The 19587-nt window shown below is 38.5% G+C and overlaps 1 protein-coding gene across 7 annotated transcripts in view; it reads right to left on the bottom strand.

The window, feature by feature from the left end:
• The window catches only part of ENOX1 (ecto-NOX disulfide-thiol exchanger 1), a 379677-nt gene that overhangs the window by 52005 nt on the left and 308085 nt on the right, over nt 1-19587 (bottom strand). For all 7 annotated transcript variants that reach the window (XM_075087456.1, XM_075087509.1, XM_075087466.1 and 4 more), the window contains 2 exons: nt 15133-15239; nt 11715-11832 (listed from right to left, as the gene is read on the bottom strand). In XM_075087456.1, coding sequence (XP_074943557.1) covers nt 11715-11832; nt 15133-15239 — 225 coding nt within the window. The remainder of the gene's footprint in view (nt 1-11714; nt 11833-15132; nt 15240-19587) is intronic.

The following is a 19587-nucleotide window of genomic DNA, read 5'->3' as shown; positions in this document are numbered from 1 at the left end:
CTCTCTGTATTTCACCATGCTCTCTCTGACTTTTAATTAAAAACACTAACAAGGCAATTTAATCTCACTGTTTTAGCCAGTCCTAGGAATAAGATGCAGATTACTTTTGACAGTCTTACAAGTGATAGTTGGCTCAGGAGCTCAATTTGGGACCATTTATCTGGACTCATGGCTGTACAAAATCCACTGAGCAGTGAACCAACTTTCTCTAAAGGTTCAAAAGACAGAGGGCTAATCTCCCACTTTAAGCCAATCTTTCTACTCCTCTCTTCATACCTTCCTCTCTTTTACCTCTGTACTGGTTCTGTTCAGTTCACTTCCTCCTTCAGCTCCAAATGCATGAGTCCATCTCTTTGTTCATTTGTAAATCCCACTTGCCTGACATTTCCAGATCCTTCTCTCTTCCCTCACTCACGTTTATTTTGCAGTATGTCCTCCAATCCCCTCTTACCCAGTTCTGTCCCAGGTATATCGCAGCATTAAGCATTTCGGACTTTTCCCGCGAACATGTCATATCACATTACTGAAATGCATATTTAGAATTTGGAAGAGACCACCTTGTTACAATAACATCAAAGCCTGTCACATTTTAGGTCTATTTTACTTGACAGCATCTCTTTGGAGAACAGGAATCTACAGAGCTAGTAAATGATATTTTGACAGTTCCTAGTTAGTCTGCCCTGTTGAGACCGTTTTCTCCAGGGCACCTCTTTAAAGCAAAGAGCCCTTTTTTCCTCTCCTTGCTGAGTTGCATTTCTTCTGCAACCACCCATGATATGTACCAAGCCCAACTGACTTGGCATATGCACAAGGGGAGACAGGAGAGTGAAGAGCTGGCTCTGCACGTAGAACTGTGGGTTGATTGTTGCGTTGCCTTTCCTGCTTGGTTCTCCTCTTGAATTAGGGGCATAGGAAGCAAGCCATCATAAGAAAATGTGGGTGTATAGCTTTGATCAAAAATAGTAGCAGTTCTCATATATTTTGAAAATTCTGTAAAACTCACTCATTTTCACTGCGTTTTAGAGTATTTGGTTTGTGATGAGGTGAATTTTTCAGATACTTTGTTTACCAATAACTGCTGCCTCAGTTAAATATAATTAATTGAGTACTGAATCTCTTTAGAGGTTCTGCTTTTTTTCCTAATTGAGAAACAGAACTGTTACAACACTTTTTACAGAGAATGTGCTTTAAAGATGCCAGCACAGAAGTGACTTTTTCTTCTAATTAATGATATTAAAAAAATGACTGTATTCCTGTAACACTAAAAATGAACAGAGGAGATTTTATTCTCGAGGGGGAAGGAGTATGTTCACTCAAGTAAGAAAAGTGCTGGTTACTGGGGAGATGCCAAGTGGCATTGATGACCCTCTCCCACATCAGTAATGGAAAAATGCTGCTTGTATCAATAGTGCTTTGCAACTGAGGGTACAGACATCTGAACTCTGCATAGAACAAGAGATGCTGATGAATGCTCAGTGTTTCATATATGTTATATTAATCATGTACATTGCATAAATGGATTGTATGTATGTGTGTACACGTGATACTTAGGATATTCAAGCATTATTATATATCGGTAAACCTCTGTATAGGTGGGTTACTGATAGTTACTTCTTAGGAGTCAAAGTAATTGCTATATTTTTATCCAGACTTAAACAATAAAGACTAGCATTATAAGATGCACGGCTGCAGTGCTGCTGTTGGCATTTGAACTAGGAATTGCATTCAGGCCCAGCATCACTGCAACAACTAGAAAAAAACTCTGTAGGACTTATAAATATGAATAAATTGTCACTGTTACTTGGAAACTAACTTGACAGTGTGCACGTGAATCCCACAATTTGTCACATTCATTAGGGCGGAAAGGGCTGACCTGAGTGCTTTAAGTGACTGTGGTGTTTTGAATTGTTCTGATTTATAATAGGCAAATATGTAAACGTAAAGTGCTTTTACAAATGTACCTTTGTACAAAATTCTATTGTACCTTAAATTGCAGGAGAGCATTTATCCAGCTATCTCTCTGACCTTGTACTGGATTGGAGGGCTGAGCTAATTTTTCTTTTAAAATTTTGCATAATACTGAAACACTTGCTGAGTTACTTTGGCCTTAGATAAAAATGGATCTTAAATATGGGAATATGTTTTCACCCCTTTAAAAGGCATAAGTGAATGATCACATCAAGCTTGTAATTTCTTGACTCTTACATTCAGAGACAGCATTTCTTGAGCCATTTATGCATTATGTGAATGGAAGGGTGTCCAGAAGACCTGTATCTGCAAGCCAAAACCTTTTCTTTCCTTCGTCTTGCTTTCAGCATATTCAGTATCTGCAAATAGAGGCCACTGTGCTTCTCCACAATTTAACGTGTTTTTCTCAGCTACTGAAAAATAAAACGTGTTGCAAACTTGCATATGACAGGGTTCTACAGAGCTTAGTGGTACTTCCAGTCCTTTCAGAAAGAATTTATTGAAATTTGCAAAAAGTGTGTAACTTCGAAGCGATAACTGTGAAATACTTGTACCAGACTTTCTGGATAAGCCACTGCTTAGGACTTTGTATCTGTGGGTGTTGAGCAGAAGGTGAGCGCAAACACTCTGAGAAGCAGGCAGTAACTTGTGGGATCAAGGTCTAACAGCACAGGCATCTCAAAACCTATCAACAAAACATGATGAGACAGATGACTATCTGATAATAGAACAACATGGGGAGAGCTATTGCTTTTTATCATGTTCTTTCTCAACTGTTAAAAATGCTTACTTGTCTTCAGAGCTCAGACAAATTTAAGAGGGAAGACAGTCTATCTAACACATGAAAAAGAAGCAACGAAGAGACTGGTGTTGTGGACTAGCAAACACTCAAGTCTCTTCAGAGATGTCACTGGTTGACATGTGAGGTGGGCACGTGGCAATTCAGCCATCACTGGATACAAGTGCTGTAAAGACATGCTTGGCACAGTTCTTGCACCTGATGAAACTTGCTATGCATCAAGTATGGGTACTGCTGAATAAATAAACAAAAAGGTTGCAACTATTTTGCCCAATGAAAAGAAAGAAAAAAAGGGGGGCAATTAGATCTCCTAGTTTAAAAAAAAAGACCAACAAAACAAATCGCCTCTCTTTAAACATAGAAGAAACGATTTTATCTCCTTTAGAGTTCTGCATGCTGGTGTTCAAGGAGTCACATGCTGGAATTAGTGGAGAAGTGGAATAAAATGGTATGGTTTTGGTATAGCACCTAGTTCTTCAGTTTGTCATTGCACATCCTAGAGGACTGTTCTTTGTTTCCTCTTTCTGCCATGAATGTAAACCCAAATAAGACTAAAAGAAGATCACTCACCTCCAAGCAGCTTTGAATCCACTTGGCTTTCAACTTTATGAACCTAATTTTTCAATATATTGTTCAGAAAATGCTATACTATGGATAAGTGTCATTAGTAAGAAGCTTATTTTCCTGAGATGGTTTTAAAGCCAAAACCAAAGGGCAGGACATCATGAAACTCCTCTGGATCTAAGGTTCATTCACCAAAGTAAACCAGCATCACTAACTAGTAGTAGTTTTGTGATTTTCTGTGGCCATCCAGCTTCAAGGGTGAGCTCTGCTGGGTGTGTTCTTAACTCCTGTCATGCAACCACATCACAGATTGCCAGTCAGCTGGACACAGAAGGAATAAGAAGCTGCATGCTTTGAAAAGGAAGCTTTTGATGCTTTGGCAGCTTCAGCTAGCCTTGCACGTCTTATGCAATAAGGATGCTTCCCAAACCTTCAGTTCTGAGTTTAGAAGCCTGTAGTGACATTGGAAAAGACTCTGCTTTCTGATCATTATCTCATCTGACACCTTAGCAATGGCTGATGTTTCTTGGATTTATTAGTGGATAAAAAGGTACCAAATCTCCACCTCAAGCAATATCTGCAAGCTTCTCTAATGTGCTGAGGTGAAAAGGGTTTCTAAAAACAACAGGGCATGAAGGGCAACATAATTAAGAAAACCTAAAACCAAGAGCTTAGCTTAAACAGTAGTAGAAATGATCTTTCATTGGAGGTCAGAAATAGGGTTTAGGCAGAAGCCGTTCTTGAGGGAATCTGTTCTTTATGCTCTGTTCAGAATCAACTGTCTTCACTGATATAAATAGGGCTCATTCTCTTGAAGACTAAATATGAGAGTAAGAGCACAAAAGCTTTATATTGGAGAGGGCACTATAAGGAAGGTCACTTTATAGAAAGCATGAAGCGTAATTTGAAGAATGCTAATACCAGCTATATCAGATTGTGAGGAAGCTGAAAACAGCATATGTTCTAATATTGTCTTTTATTGATTTTGCTGCCAACATCCCACTTCAACAATGTTACAGGCGCACTTCAGGATTCTTAATGGAGGGGGCTGGAGAAAATCAATATACAGAGCTTGCTTCTGCTCCCATTGAAGTCAATGCGAGTTTCATTATTAACTGCAACGAGCACAGGACAGAGTTCAGACTGTTTTGTTGCTTTGTGTTTGTTTTTTCTTTCCTTTTTTATTTAACCTCCTAAGGGGCAATGTGTACTGTTATCCTATGTTTTAGAGAAGTCCCATTTAAATAGGGCAATTCCCTATCAAACTGCAAGTCTACACATTTAGAAATGATGCCCTGCTTTATGAAACCTAATGAAAAATTATAGCCTGTATCCTGAACTGGGAAAGTTATAATAAAAGATATAGGATTTGAAATAAATTCTAATAACAAAATCATTTCTTTCTTAAAAATATTTTCATTCAGATATAAAGCAAATAAAAACAGTTTAGCTTTCACTGACTTATAAAATATTACTTTCAATGTGCATTGTTTGCTCTATTACAAATAGATGGGATGCACACAAACTTCTTTTCACTACTATTTTAATGCTATTTACACAAAATGAGATATGCTAAAATTATCTTCAAAAATTATAAGCATCACCTTCATTCCAACAACATGCTGTTAATTTTGTTCTAGCATGAACGCAAAACATATTTTAACATGCTGTCAAAATGAGATAGTAAGAATGTCAATAAAATGACACTAAAATAAATGTAAATTTAGATTGCTGTCACAAGTGGCTGCTTGGTTTTGTGAAGATGTTAGGTTGCTATAGCGTTTTCCATAGCAACTTTGCATCTTATTACATAAATAATCCCTCAGTGTCCTTAAAGCTTACTAAAAACAGGATTAAATCTATTCTCATATGTAATGATCCTGCATAAAACCTTATCAGTATGAAATACCCAGAAAACATGATAAAATGTAATCTAGATAATAGTATTTCTGGCAGTTGAAAAGCATCAAAGCGCAACAGACTTGTTTTGTAGTAAATGGGACAGCCTCCTAAAACCCATATTAGGAAAATGCTTTTGAAGTGTCTGTTTCCTCTTAAAATTGGAAGTTAGGTTAACCCCTTCACTGCTGTGTCTACAGGACCAGCATAGACCTTCATCACAAAGGTCTTGTGTTGTGCATGATCCAGAGGAACTGTCCCAGTACCTGGGACAGGACAAGGCTTTCTTTATTCCCCAGGGAAGACAGGCTTGGCAACTACCTTTCAGCCCTGACTCATTATGGCATTTCTGCTAAATTCAGCTGCACAAGAAGTATTATTAGAGCCAAATGGACTTAAAACCAGGGGCATAAATTTAAGCCCCTGCCTACACGCTTCCTGAATTTCAGCCTATTTTTGTAAAAGCTGTGGGAAAAATGGAATGCATTTTAAGGCACAAAATTGGAGTCTGCCTGATGATAACAGCTCTGAACTGGCATGCTGTGAAAGACACTAGAGCAGACTTTGCCTGGCATAGAGGGAGTAATCATCTTGTGCTGCTTTCTAGTGATCATCCCTGATGGTCCCTCAGAGTAAAGCTGATTGTCTGCTGTGTCCAGAGCATTTCCATTCAAAGGGAAGTTACTCCATTCTTGGAGAGCTCAAAACGGTTGTTCAGCTGTCTTCTCTGGCCAGAGAAGGGACCATGTCACTAAAGTGGCAATTCAGAGCTTCAGATTTTAAATATGTTCTTTTCTTTGAGATTGCTTATAAAACCTGGTTAGTAGCTTCTGTAAACAGCATTTATTTTCATCTTCATATGCCTTTATATGTTTATTACCCCAGGGCTGATTATGACATCAGCTGCTGATGGCTTTGAAATGGTATTGATTTATTTGAGGAAAAAAACAATGCTAGCCCATTAATTTCTAAAGTAAATACATTTTGTTATTTTACATTATCTTCATCAACAAGTGTTTACAAGGAAAAAGGGGAAATTATGGGCTTGTTAAATATCAGTATCGCTTTTGGAAAATCCTATGCTGAAAAGCTATGGTATGGAGAGGTAATGACAGAAAAATAAGTCAGACTTCTGTTTAAAACTTAATTTCCCATAAAAACAAAAGATTAGTCTTACAAGAAAGGAAGGGAGAAAGATCTGATCCCTGGGATCAGAAGGAAGAGGAACATCTGACATGAGATCTGCTGTGACACTGGGCCAGTCAGAAGAAAAGGAAGAGCAAAGCTCAGCTACACACAGCTGGGGTTCAGTGATTTCTATTCAAAATTGTAAGAAGTTATATAAAGCTCTCCTACCAGTTTAATCCAGCTATAAAACACAGTTTCCGTCCCACGTGTGCATCTCTGCATTCACACAAGCCTTAGAGAATGCAAAAAGAGGATTGAATTGCAGAGGATAGATGAATAAGCATCACACAGATCACTTTGGTGTTGTTTCAGGCTTTCCTTGAAGACTTGCCAGGCTTGCAACTTTCAAGATACAGTTATGAACAATATCACAAAGCCTGTTTTATGCTGTGTGCACAGGGGTGCGATTTTCAAATATTGACTTTCACGAGGACTTAAACTCTTCTGTGGGACGGACTGCCTGCTATTCAGCCTGTCTATGGCAGCTGACTTAGCTGATGCTGCAAATAGGACAGATCAGTTCAGGAGAGCACTTAAAGATCCAGGCTACTGTTCAAGGCAGAAAGAGCTGCAGTGTTGACGTTTGGCACCTACTTCAGGTATGTTTGAAAATACCATAGAGGCCATTGCCACAGAGGCCTAAAATGTCCTGACTTGGAAGGCAGCACCAGTCTTATGTGTTCAAACTGGGCTTCTGCTACATAACTTGCATTTTATTTTTTGCATGCAGCCCCCAAGATGTTATTAAGTTACTTCATCACAGGTAATACAATGGTGGTGAAATGCTCCAGGGGCCCAATGAGTGGGCTATTGCAAGTCTGTTCAGCCAGACAGAGCCCTCTACCAAGGCATTTATCATCCATGTGGACAGGAGAGGCAGTGGGTGAATAAAAGGAAGCATCACTGCCTCCATTTGATACTAGGGAGCTAAGATAACATGAATTCATTGATTAGTCCAGGCAGGGGGTATGTAGCAGAGCTGGGATTTGACTCAGAGCTCTGGGATCCCAATCAAAAGCCTTAATCATGCAACCATCCTTCCCATGTCCCTCTGCAAGCACTGTGCATTTCTGTCTGTTCTGCGGTGCCAACCACAGTCTCTCGTTGCAGTTGGAATTGTTAGAATTAATGGCATGTTGCCGAGAACTGCAAAAGGAAGAGATTAACCCATCTCCCCCTTAAAGTAAAATTACAGGTGCCTTCTAGGCATAAACCAAACTTCAGCTCTTTTCTACAACACTCAGCTTCACTTCACTAATTCTTAAAATTGCTTTGGAGGCTTTTACATGTGGATCCTAACTCCCAGTGCCAGCAGGTGGGAGACGAAGCACCCATAAATCCTGATCGTTCTGAAGATTTTTGTATATCCTCTAGACTCCAGCATTGAATCTCTTTTTTTTTTCCCCCGAGTTAATGCTTCAGTAGCTGCACCTTGACTTTTAAATGTAACTGAGTTGCCAATCATCATTATTATTTTTTTCTTAGCAATCTCCCAGCTTTACTTCAGAAATCCTCTTGTCCCTTTCAAACTCCCAAATCCACATTGCAGAAAAATCACTGTTTAAAGGCTGAATGTTGGGGGGGGGGGGAATCATTCTAAAGGAATAGCTGATCCCACAGGTGAGATTCACCCAGTCTCAGGCCAGCCTTTTGCCAGCTTTCCCCATAATACAAATGACTTTTAGTCTGTGAAAACAGAAGGATTTCCTATAAACTAGCATGCATGCTAGTTCAGCCAACTTCTTGGTTTCCCTGGGGTCCTTGCAGCAGTTTGAGATGCTCTCCAAAAGAACAAGCAGGTAGTGATGCCTTCCTTTTCCATGAAGATTCAGCTTGCACATGATAGAGTAGGGTACTAAGCCTGGGGAGAATGACCTGTGAAACACCTGGAGGAGCAGAAGATCTTTGCACAGGGGGCAGCGCCCCAGCCCTGCAACGTGGACTAGAGGGTGGAAGACAGGTCCAGGAGACTGATGGTCACCATTCTTATTCCAGCTCTGCCACTAAATCACTGATATCATTGAATCAGATTCATAAACCAGAAAAACAACTGGCCGATGAAAGAAGAGGATTTGAGTCTAGAACGGAGTGAAGCACCTTGCAACAATTCCCCCTGGAGCTGTTCTGCACTGTCACAAGTAACAAGCCCAAAACAAATGGCTATTAGTAGGTTTCTAATATGAACCACAACTTGTTCTCTTGCATGACTTAGTATCTTGCACAACTTGAAGAGAATATGCAAACCATTCTTACTAATAGCTATTTCATCATCTACCTCAAATTCCCAGAACTTATTGTGTACAAAGGCCTCAGCAAAATGTAACATTCCCCTCAAACCTGCAGTCCCGCAAGTCTGGATAAGCATTCAGGCACTGAAGTCCTTTTGCACAGCCTCAGGTCTTAAATTCTCTGTTTTCAAATGTTGGGGCTGGAAGCCATCCTCTTTTTTTCAGGGTGATGACCAGGTTTCTCTTCAGATATCCTAGAGGAAAGTTTTCATTCTAACCAGTCTAGCTGTGAGGAAATATGACACACTCAGGACTGTACTACCTAGATTCTCACAGAAGTGGCGTTATTTCTGAATGAAAAAGGCTTGAGTTAACAGAAGAAATTACATTGTGAGACTGCTGAAACTACACTTCACCAAGACAGAATGAGGTCTTAGGACCCATTAATTGAGCCTTCTTGTACTAGTGGCGATTTAACTAGGTAAACTAGTGGAAAAAAAAAGACCTGACACAGGTGTTGGAACTTGGGGGCATCTCTGTCACTTGTAGCTTTGGGGATGGCAACATCCCAGGATTGTTGTTCCCACTGTCAAGTAGGGCAGGCTGAAAAATAATGTTCTCAGGAAAATTGTTGGGATGGCAGGACAGGCAATCCAGGACTCTGGAACTATACAAACCAATTCATCACGTCTTGTTGCTTCAGTCACTTTCGGATTTAAACTTTTAAGCCTTTATGTGTGCGTGCTGACCTTGAATTGAAGAGGCACAATATCTTCTTTGTGTTATTCAAGCCTTGCCCTTCCCATGGTTAAGCATTTAGACAAACATTTTAACAAAAGGGGTTAAAAATAAAGAAAGTGCCAGTATTTTCTTACTGTGCAGAATTGTTTCTTTGTGACAAAAGATTCTTTAAAAGTCATTTCTTTGTAGAACAGAGGTTACTGTGAATACAAATAGCCGCTCCAGTGAGATAAAGAGGTGGTTCTGGAATGACGTACTCGAAAAGAAAGAAAAAAATAAAAAAAGAAGGCAGCTAACAGAAATAGTAATTTAAAAAGAACACTAAGAGAAGGAAGGATCACTTCTCTGTACATGAAAATGAAAAAATAAATGCCCTTCTCTCATTATCTTTTCATTTACCAATGTTTTATACCCATAACTTTTTTAACTCCAAGTTCCCTCTATGACAGTCACAGAAGAATAAAATCCACTTGCTTTAGCTGAGAGTGTAATGTTGGAAGAAGAAAGCTATAAAATTAACTTTAGAACTGGATGACTTTATGTATGCAACAGGCTGGATCAATTCCACCAAGATCAAGAGGATGATGAATGGTACAATGGACAATGACAGACAAGTACTCAAGTGGATTCATATCACTAAATTTTGATTTAGTACGCAACACAGTACTGGATTTGCGTCTGTTATCACTGAGGGGAATCAAGTCCCCACATTATAACAATACAAATAAACTGAAGTTGTTTGGCATGGAATGCTGTAGAAATCCCAGATCTCAAAATATTTGATAGAAATGTCTCTTTTCATGGAAAAAACCCAAAGACTCTTTCCTGTTTGTGATGTTTCAAAAGGAATGATCAGCATAGCTCTGCCCTAAGTATGCATATATTAAACCTAGCTGAATTGATAAGTATGACCGTTCAAAACATCATTACTCCTATTCTGGACTCCAGGCTGTGGGTATTTCTGTCTCCACCTTCCTGTTGTTAATTCTAATGACTTCCCTCCATAAAAGTGGACAGAGTCAAGGTAAAATGATTAGACATTCATAAAAATCTCTGATTGCTAGCAGTGCTTTGTCTGCAGAGACCCACTGTCTCAGCTCCAAACATTTGCTAATGGTGTCTAGAAAATTCAAACCCACACAATCAGCTAAGTAAAAATTAAGGTTGCCCTTTACAGGTTTTATTGTTTCATTTTTCTTCCAGGAAAAACATTAAATCTCCCCTCAAGAGAGATGCTGTAGTAAACATTTCTTTGCTAGAGTGACACTCCTTCCTTTGATCTTTTACTTCTGGAGTCGTTCAGCCTCACACAGCATCTTGTTACAGGAGGAGCCAAAGAGCTCTCCTCTATGTAAGCTTGAATTCACACTTTCGTGAAGGCATACAAGGACTTGAAACCATTGAATGAATTAAATTCTTTCCTTTCTTAATATGGTGATCATATGCAAAGGCCTACATCAAAATTATCCTCATCGTTGAACTCCCATTTTCTTTCCATATGACTCCCTACGTCTTTACCTTCCTTAAAGGTCACTGCTGGCTGGTAGTTTCCAGTCATGCTTTGGTTTCAGCCTCTGTAAATTTTCTTTCTGAAGATGAGTGTCTAGACAGGCAAACCCTTGTTAACTACTCACAACTTTATTAGCCAATGTCAAGAAATCAGGCAAAGGGACCATCCGGGTTACCAGTTTTTAATTCAGGCAGCTTCTGAGCCACCTCTTGGAGTGTCCACCCTGGATAGCAGAGTACTTTTAGAAGCCCAAAAAGTTGCTTCTCTTTCTGCCTATTACAAGCACCATTGTCCTTTCTTTCAAGATAGCCATCTAATGAGTCATATTAATGCAGTATGCAGTACCATATTGTGAAATATGTACCCTTAAAAGTTAATTCCATAAAATACATAGTTAAAATGGTGTAGTGTATTTGTTAGAGAGCTTATGCATTGTTATGTATTTGTTGAAAAGAAAGGTAAGGCTTAGAGAAAACTGACTAAAGCATAACTTCAACTGGTCTCATAATAAGACATTGCTACAACCATGAAATGAAAGACTGTTATGCAAGACTGCAGCAAGCACGCTAAAGAAGCATAATGCTTTCAGCCAAGGGCAGAACTAGAGAATTTTCATCATTATAGATCATAACAGGTGACAGACACCTCCTAGAGACAGCTTGCATCATTTAAATAACTAATTTATGAGGGTTTAAAATAAGATACTGTCTTACATAATCAGCTATTAATATATCACTTCTCATATGTAAGTTTTCATTTGCTTTTAAAAAAACCAGCAGTTGCATATACTTGACATTATAGAGGGATCTGGCCTTACCTGAATCATCTACCCTCAGCTTTTTACTGGGATTGTCACCACTGTCATCGTCGGACATTTCCATCTCCTCTTCCCGGCGGATTCCCATGAGCTGTTCACTGTGAGCATTTCGGAGCTCCTAAAACCCAAAATGACCTTTCATCAGTATTAACTTCCATAAAGTCATTATGTATTATTTAGTATCTGTTTTTAATACTGCTCTGATTTTAATTATACATAGTTTATCATTGTAATCATATGTATTTGTACATGAATATTTATAACAACAGTAGCACAGGGAATTCTTTCTGTGAAAGAACGGAATTTATTAAAGGTAGCACTCAGGGAAAACATGAGAGAAAGTGAGTCTCCACATCAAGTGATCTTTAGTTTCACTAAACATAGCGGACTGCGTTAACAGCAGGGATAATGCTTAAAATTGTGTATAAAGCAGACTGATAAAGAGATTGTCAGTCTGCTTGAGGTACAGATAATTCTTGCTTCTCCCCATTGCTTGGGGTAGGATTCATCTGGCCAAACAAAGTAATTAACAAAGTAATATTAACCACACCCTAAATGTGCCTAATTCTCTCTGCTGACGGTAAAGGGAGCCAAGAGCAACCAGTGCAGATGGAGTGCTCTGTACTGTAGATCCCTAATGCTAGGCAAAGGAATCTCACCCTCTGTCCCTAAGCCCAGATCACCTTGGATTTAAAAACCCCAGCCCAATAACGTTGTCCTGAAAATCTCTGCAAAATGAGTGCCAGTGTGGACAAGCCCCGTTTCTGGGTGACCGCCGCAAGGGCAGGCAGGCAGGGAGCCCATGCACATGTCACTAGGTAAATGATCAGCAGGCATGTGGGCTTTGTGGGAGTGTAGACAGTCTTTGTTCTGGGTAGAAAAGCTGGTGCGGGTGTAGTGGCTGGCTTTTTAATGGCAGCGCTGAGAAGATTGAGAGGACTCTATTTTGTCCTAATAATCCTGTCAGGTGTAACACAGGGATGCTGCACCGTGATTAGTGTAGGCCTTTTCAGTCCGCAGACAGCTAATTTTTCTGCCAACAAAGAGCTTAATTCCCAAAGAGGTGGTTTGAAATCTCTGAAACAAGGAAGAGTCTTGTGGAAGGAGGAGACGGCATTGAGGAGTCCGACCACTGCTCCGTGCAATTAACAATAAGCTGTCAGAGAGGGACCGCGTGAAAAAAGGGAAGGCGTTTCCCTTGAGCTGTACCCTGGGTTCATCGGCAGATCTCAAATATTCTGATAAATGTATATGTGCCCATTAATCCCAGCAAAGGCAAGGAGGCTAATTAGTGGGTGTTTTACATGACAATAATCTCAAACTTTAAAAAAGTGATTAAAAAGGTAAATTGTCAGCCAGTGTCTCATACAATCAGAGGGGCCTCTGGAAGGAATTAGCAAGCCATTTCTTAATTCCTTATTGGAAGAGGCCACCTGCACTCTTTCCTGGGGAAGTATACTGCATATATGAGCAGACATCCGCTTATATTTCCTCCCTCTGTAGGGGATAAATGTCTCTGATGCACCAATGTCTACATTAGCAGCAAAGCCAATAACCTTCCATGGTGGATGTCTATGTCTACTAGTGTTTGCTTTGGGTTTGGGTTTCTAGCACAGCTTTCCTAAATTTAGGAAAAAAGGGAAGGTGATCAGGTATTTTAAACAAATTGGCAGATAATGTATATAATAATAGAAAATATGGTTTAAATCAAAGATGCCGTTTGGTACATTTTCATCATATTTCACATCTGAAAAACAGGCACTTCTAAAATATAATGGTTTAGTGAGAGCCTTCACGTGTTTTTGAATTGTTTTTGTTGTCCTCCTCTTGGAAAAACAAAAGGCAGTAATATTTGAAAAAAGGAGTAGTGAATTAACATTTCTGGAAAGTCCAAGTATTACACATTTCAGTTTATTAAAGATTTAGAAACCAGCAAATGAATGACACCCCACATCCCTTTAGAGGAAGTTAGTTTAAGAAGGGATGGTCTTAATATAATTGAAACAATCTACTAGCAAATCCTCTTTTCATACTTCTCTAAAAGATAAGACAAACATCAATCCCCAGCTTCCCAACTTTCATTTGAACAAATCCTTACCCACTACTTATATGAAATATTTGTGAACAAAATGCAAAATACAGTTTGTACCAATAAATTATGCTAACATTTTATTTTAAGTGTCCCATTATTGTGAAGTCATTTGGTATTCACCATAATAGCACTGATAATAAAGAATTCATTTGGTATTCATGTGGATGCTACATTTAGTGCCATTGGTATTCAACTGTAATTTAGCATTAGTTAATGGGCACTTAAAATGTTATCCAAATGATTTATATCACAGCAATTTAGTGTTTCTCAAACTAAGTGTACAACACTTATTTTACAAGTGTACTACAAAATAATTAAATAAGTGCACCTTACCTTCTAAAGTTTTTATTCTGAGACACAGCAAAATCATTTAGAGGACTGTGATAGTAACAATCAACATACTGTACTACATGAAGGTAAACCAAGTGTATGTAAGTTGCTCATATTAAAAAAAAAAAAAAAAAAGGAAGACGAAAGAAAGAAAACAAAGACAGCGGTACTTACTTTTTAAAATACAGGCTCATAGCGTATATACTGAATTAAAAACGAAAGCTGGATGACCAAAACACAGGATGAGGTCTAGTGCTTCCCTTGCTACCACTTGCAGCAAGGGGAGTTAGAATCTCATTTCCTCTGCTCATGCTTATGACAGTCACACATGCATGGTCCCACATTGCTAACTCTGTGTGGTAGTATGATTACATTTATACTGGTCTCTTTGCAAGCATAATACTTAGAATCAATACAAGTGACGCATCTACTTTTTTCAAGATAAACATAAAACAAATGGGAAGGAGTATGTCATAATTCTGGACTTAATATGCTTAAGTCGTTACTTAGGAAATAAATTCTCTATATTATTTTCAGGCAAAGTCATCTTATAATGACCATGTGATGGCATAATGAGAAAAAAAGATCTGTGCTACAGAATACTTCTTTTAAAAACAGATCATGATGACTCCTAAAGAGATAGTTTTCAGAAATAATTCTTAATTTTATCCTTAGTTGAAAATATCATTCCCAATTTCACCACTTCAGTTCATTATGTTAGGTAGTAAACATAATCCTCCAATGATTTCCCAAATTTTGCATGAAAAATAAAAACACATTGCTCTCTGTCTTAGTGTTATTTAATGACTATTATCATAATGAGAGCAACGGGAGCAATTCATACTGTAGATGAGACTGTATAATGGCCAGTTGATTAACAGCCAAAACGATAGCCGTAAATATTGCTGGATACACTACGTCCAGCTACAATCACACTCGTTCTGTGTCAATCCAGCTGTGAGATGATGGATATAAAGTAATAATAAAATCACCAACCTCAGAATGCTTTCGCCAAATGTCTATGTTCTTTCGCTGGGCTTTCGAGAAATGGTCCCAAGCTTTTTGTCTGGTAGAAGCGTTGAAAACGGCGACAATCTGCTCAACTTTGGTGAACAAGGAAGTCAAACAAGACAAGCAATTTATGTTGTGATCACTATAGAGAAGCAAAGCAAAGACACTAGGAGTCTATGGATGATGTCATTACTGAAACAACATCATCAATATCCATCCAATGACGTGTCTTTTGTACTTACATTTTATCAATGTTGGAGATGTCTCCCTTCAAGTCTGTCTCCATAACTTTAGTCTACACAACTTATAACTATCTACCTAATAACATGCATGCAGCTGCTTCCCTGTGACGTCTGCTACAACTCTCTGCGCAGCCACGTGCCTTTGCGTGTGTCTCTATAGGTGTGTGACTACAGAAATGACACTCGAGGCATAAACCTGACACGTGTTCTCCCGTGGCAGTGGCGTACAGATGAGCAGGCTGTACAAATGAAAGTGTGAAAGACAAGCAGGGTCTGTTTTGAAGGGCAGCTAGTGGGAATTTGTCAGCAGAGGGGAAGGGCTAAAACGTACATTGATGTTGTAATTCTGTAGCTGCAGCTGCTGCTTCTCTTCTATTGAATGTGAACGGGCTCACCTGTGGTAGATCATTCTGTCCTGTGACCATGGCCTATGTATGCTCATGTACCTGAACAGTCGCATTTTTTGCACATGTAAGATGAAGAAGAGATGTGAAATGGGCTTCCCTCTTTTAACTCCAATGAATCTGTTCCGAAGTCAGACATCAATATTTAGGTCAACTATCTAGTACAATTGAAATCCTTAGGTTTTTAGCTACGTGTTCAACCTAAATCAGAAACTTTTCTCCCAACACTTTTTTCTTTCTCTTCACATCAGTTACAAGTAACATTGCCTTTCCACAACAGTGACCTGCCTAGAAATGATTTGACCAAGATATAAATTGCTTTAATCCCAGCACAGCTGGGATTGCAGTTAATGCAAGACCATGAAGAAATCCAGATTTTCTACAAATGACCTGGGCTGTGCTCCTGAGTGAGCATCTGTGCTGACCTATGAGCTCAAACTGAAAAATGTTTCCACTCTTTGACAAAGTTCTTGGCTATTTACCTCTTTAGATTCCTGGGGTGAAACAATGTCCACTGTTTTGTAAAGGTGCAGTTTGCAGCACCTCCCTCACACCTCCTTCACCAAGAAATGGTGGCAGAAGTGCTGTAATGCCCTCTGATCTGGTCTCTCATTGAGTTGATCGATGGCTGCTCTCCTTCTCCACTCAAGTCATAGTTATGGAAGATCTTATTATACACAGCAACCTATCTTTCCTAAAAAGGTGAGCTCACCTAGTAAGTCAGTTAGGTATCTTTCACCTCTAGATCTGAAAGTTAACCCCACTTGCTTGAATAGGAGCACATTTCTTATTCTCTTTTTTTACTACTGTTGCAGGCTGCTTTCAGATTCAGGTAGACTACAGCATCTTGAATCACATATGGAAGTTTTTCTCTGCAATCATCAGGACTGGTTAATTAACTTCTAAAACCATAGAAAACAAATGTAGTCTTTTAAAATTAATACTTATATGGAGTTTATACTGAAGAAGGTGTCTCGAAACTACTGGGATGATTTATTTGTGATCCATTTGCAGTCCATTCAAGTTTTAATAGCAGATGTGATAATTTCAGCCTGTTAGAACTTTCTTGGAGTCAAGGGTGGATGTATCAAGGAAGTTATGTTGTGTATATTTATTCAATTAATTCAAAAAGAATGAAAATGCTAAAGCACTCTATTATTATGTGTATAGAAACCGAGGCTAGAATTTAATTACTATCATTGTGTTGATGACCCAGGTGCTCGGAAAACCTTGCTTAATTAACAAAATGTTTTTAGTTTGCAAGTGGAAATTCAGGTAGAAAAGACTCACAAAGATATGAGGAAGAGCTGGTTTGCCATTTTCCACTAGTAGGTATTAATAAGATCATCTGAATTTTGAAAAACATTTGAACTTTAAAGTGTTTAATTTACATTCTGTGAACAGGAGCTAAGATTTATCAAAAGTCATTATCTGATCATTTCAGAAACTCTCCTCAATGGAAACTAGCTAGGAAACAAGCTAGGAAGATGTCTAAGAATTTTTCTTGCATAACTGCAGTAGGCAAAGTAAAAAAAGGATCTCCTTTGCTTACCTAACTCTCAGGAATTAAAAAATGGGGTAGGATACTATGAGTACTAGATGCTAAAAATCAAGGCATTTAAAGAAACTTTATGCAATAGGCAGCTGGGGATAATTAAAAAAGGGAAATGTAGAGGAGAATATTAAACTGGTACATATCAAAGACCAACATCCCACTACACTGTATTCAAAGAAAGTGTCAATGTACATACAGCAATTTCAATATATACAGCAATCTAGGCAATCGAAGTGTTACACACACCCACAGGTAACACCCAACCTAAAAGGTCTCCAAGCATTACATCAAAACTAAACAGCAGTCAAGGCCATGGTTTGACAGCACAGAAAAGTGGCTTCACATCTCTTTGTACTGCATCAAAATCCTGCATTCACATGTTATGAGAAGGCAATCCAATATAAACCCGTTCTACCAGTTTGCATTTCTTTGTAGGTTAATTCATGTTGCATCAAGATTCATTTGTTCTCCCACAAACACCCTGGAAGGCTAAAGTTGGCATAACTCCTGTGCTCTGGGTAGTTGGAAAACAAGACATAATGTACCCACCCCTGAGCAGGATCAAATTTGTATGGGTAAGTGATCCAGCAGCAGAGTCCATAAGGATGGTGGAATCATCCCTAAGAGGAAGCCGGGAGAGTTTATGTCAGCTGAGAACCTCTCCAGTTAACTCACTTTTCCTCCATGTCTGGGTAAGATTTGGCTAAAGAAAGGTCTCAGGTTTGGGACTGATATCTGCAGAATCTGAGTGAAACAGTTGTTCCCAGTCTCGCTGCTGACCATGGTTTTCAGACTAGTTCCTGACCTCCAGAAAGCAATTTCCAAAATGAAATAACAGATCATACCTATCTCTCTAAGGCACCTTGAACTCTGGGATGCACTGTACTGTCAGCTGTGACTGGTAAGTAGAATTATTAAGTAACATGAAATATATTGTCAAACATCTGTTGGTAAGTTCTATGCTATATCAAATTTTCATTGACCATATGCAAAGCTGTTTCCTCACTAAATCAGGGTTTAAAAAACCGCATTGTTCTGGAAGGGTCCATACCACGTAATTGTTTTTCCTATCAATATAACTTACAGAACGTAAATAATTGCATCTTTCCTAATAACTTATTCTGAGGCTGGTAATTTATATGGCAAGTTTCAGACAAAGCATTATTATCTAATTGTTTTTCTGCTGAGTTATAAATAACTAAAAAGACCCAAACAACTAAGCCTAGAGTGATATGCAAGTGTCAATGTTTAACAAATGCATTGTAACTACAATACACTTTATTAGAGGTGCCAGCTCATAGTAAGCGTATTAAATGAAAGTTTAAACCACAGTTTCTGTTACCATAAAACATGCTACCAAAACAGGGTATCGTTATAAAGTATAAATGTAAAAACAACCAGAAAAACTAGGAACAACAATAACAACAAAAAAAAATTCCCTTAAACGATGCCTGCAGAAGTTGCATACAAGATTGGATTAAAGGGAAAACTAGAATTATCTCCAAGGCAAGAGAATATTTGACACAGGATATTTGAAAACGATACTAACAGAGAAGAACAGAAATAAATGAGAATCAAAGTATAGTCTCACTGGCTGATTAAGAGGTAGAGAGAACACTTTTAACCTCCATTACCTTTATCAAGCAGGCTATTTTAAATACATGATTGAGTGAAGGCTGAAATTTCTCCTTGGGTTCAGGAGACAAGAAGTAGTTGATTTTTCCTTTGCTTATTATGTTATCAGCTGCCATGCATACATGATTATTTTTAATTTCTTGTGTGCAATAATAAAGAACATCAGCAACCAAATGTTTTATAACGCCTTACAATAAAAAAGAAAGAAAATAGAAACTGAAACAAAACGTGTTAAAATAAAAACAAAAGTATTCTCTGGCAGATAAAATAATCAGATTTCATATAGAAATTCACTCCAAATTCCACCAGTTAGGGATACAGGATGAAAAGGGCTTTGCACTAAATTACTGTAAGTGCAAGAGTAGAATAGATGGCAATTTAGCTCAGAAAAATTCTGTAAGAGTGCGACAGTTGACATGGAGGGTAAAAGAAAAATTCCACCCATAAAATTACAGTGTAAAGGAAACTGTTACAGTAAATGTATAACATGCTTTTCAAATATAGATTCGCAGCACAGGGAGGATTCAGAGTTGGCGTGGTTTGGGTCAGAAGCCTTGTTGCTGAATTCTGAGTAAGCAGGAGTCTGCCAATCGATTTGGCTCCA

This window comes from Phalacrocorax aristotelis, chromosome 1 (assembly GCF_949628215.1).
Source record: "Phalacrocorax aristotelis chromosome 1, bGulAri2.1, whole genome shotgun sequence".
NCBI lineage: Eukaryota > Metazoa > Chordata > Aves > Suliformes > Phalacrocoracidae > Phalacrocorax > Phalacrocorax aristotelis.
Note: the sequence above shows the minus strand (reverse complement) of the source record. Positions and strands in the feature narration are given on the sequence as shown.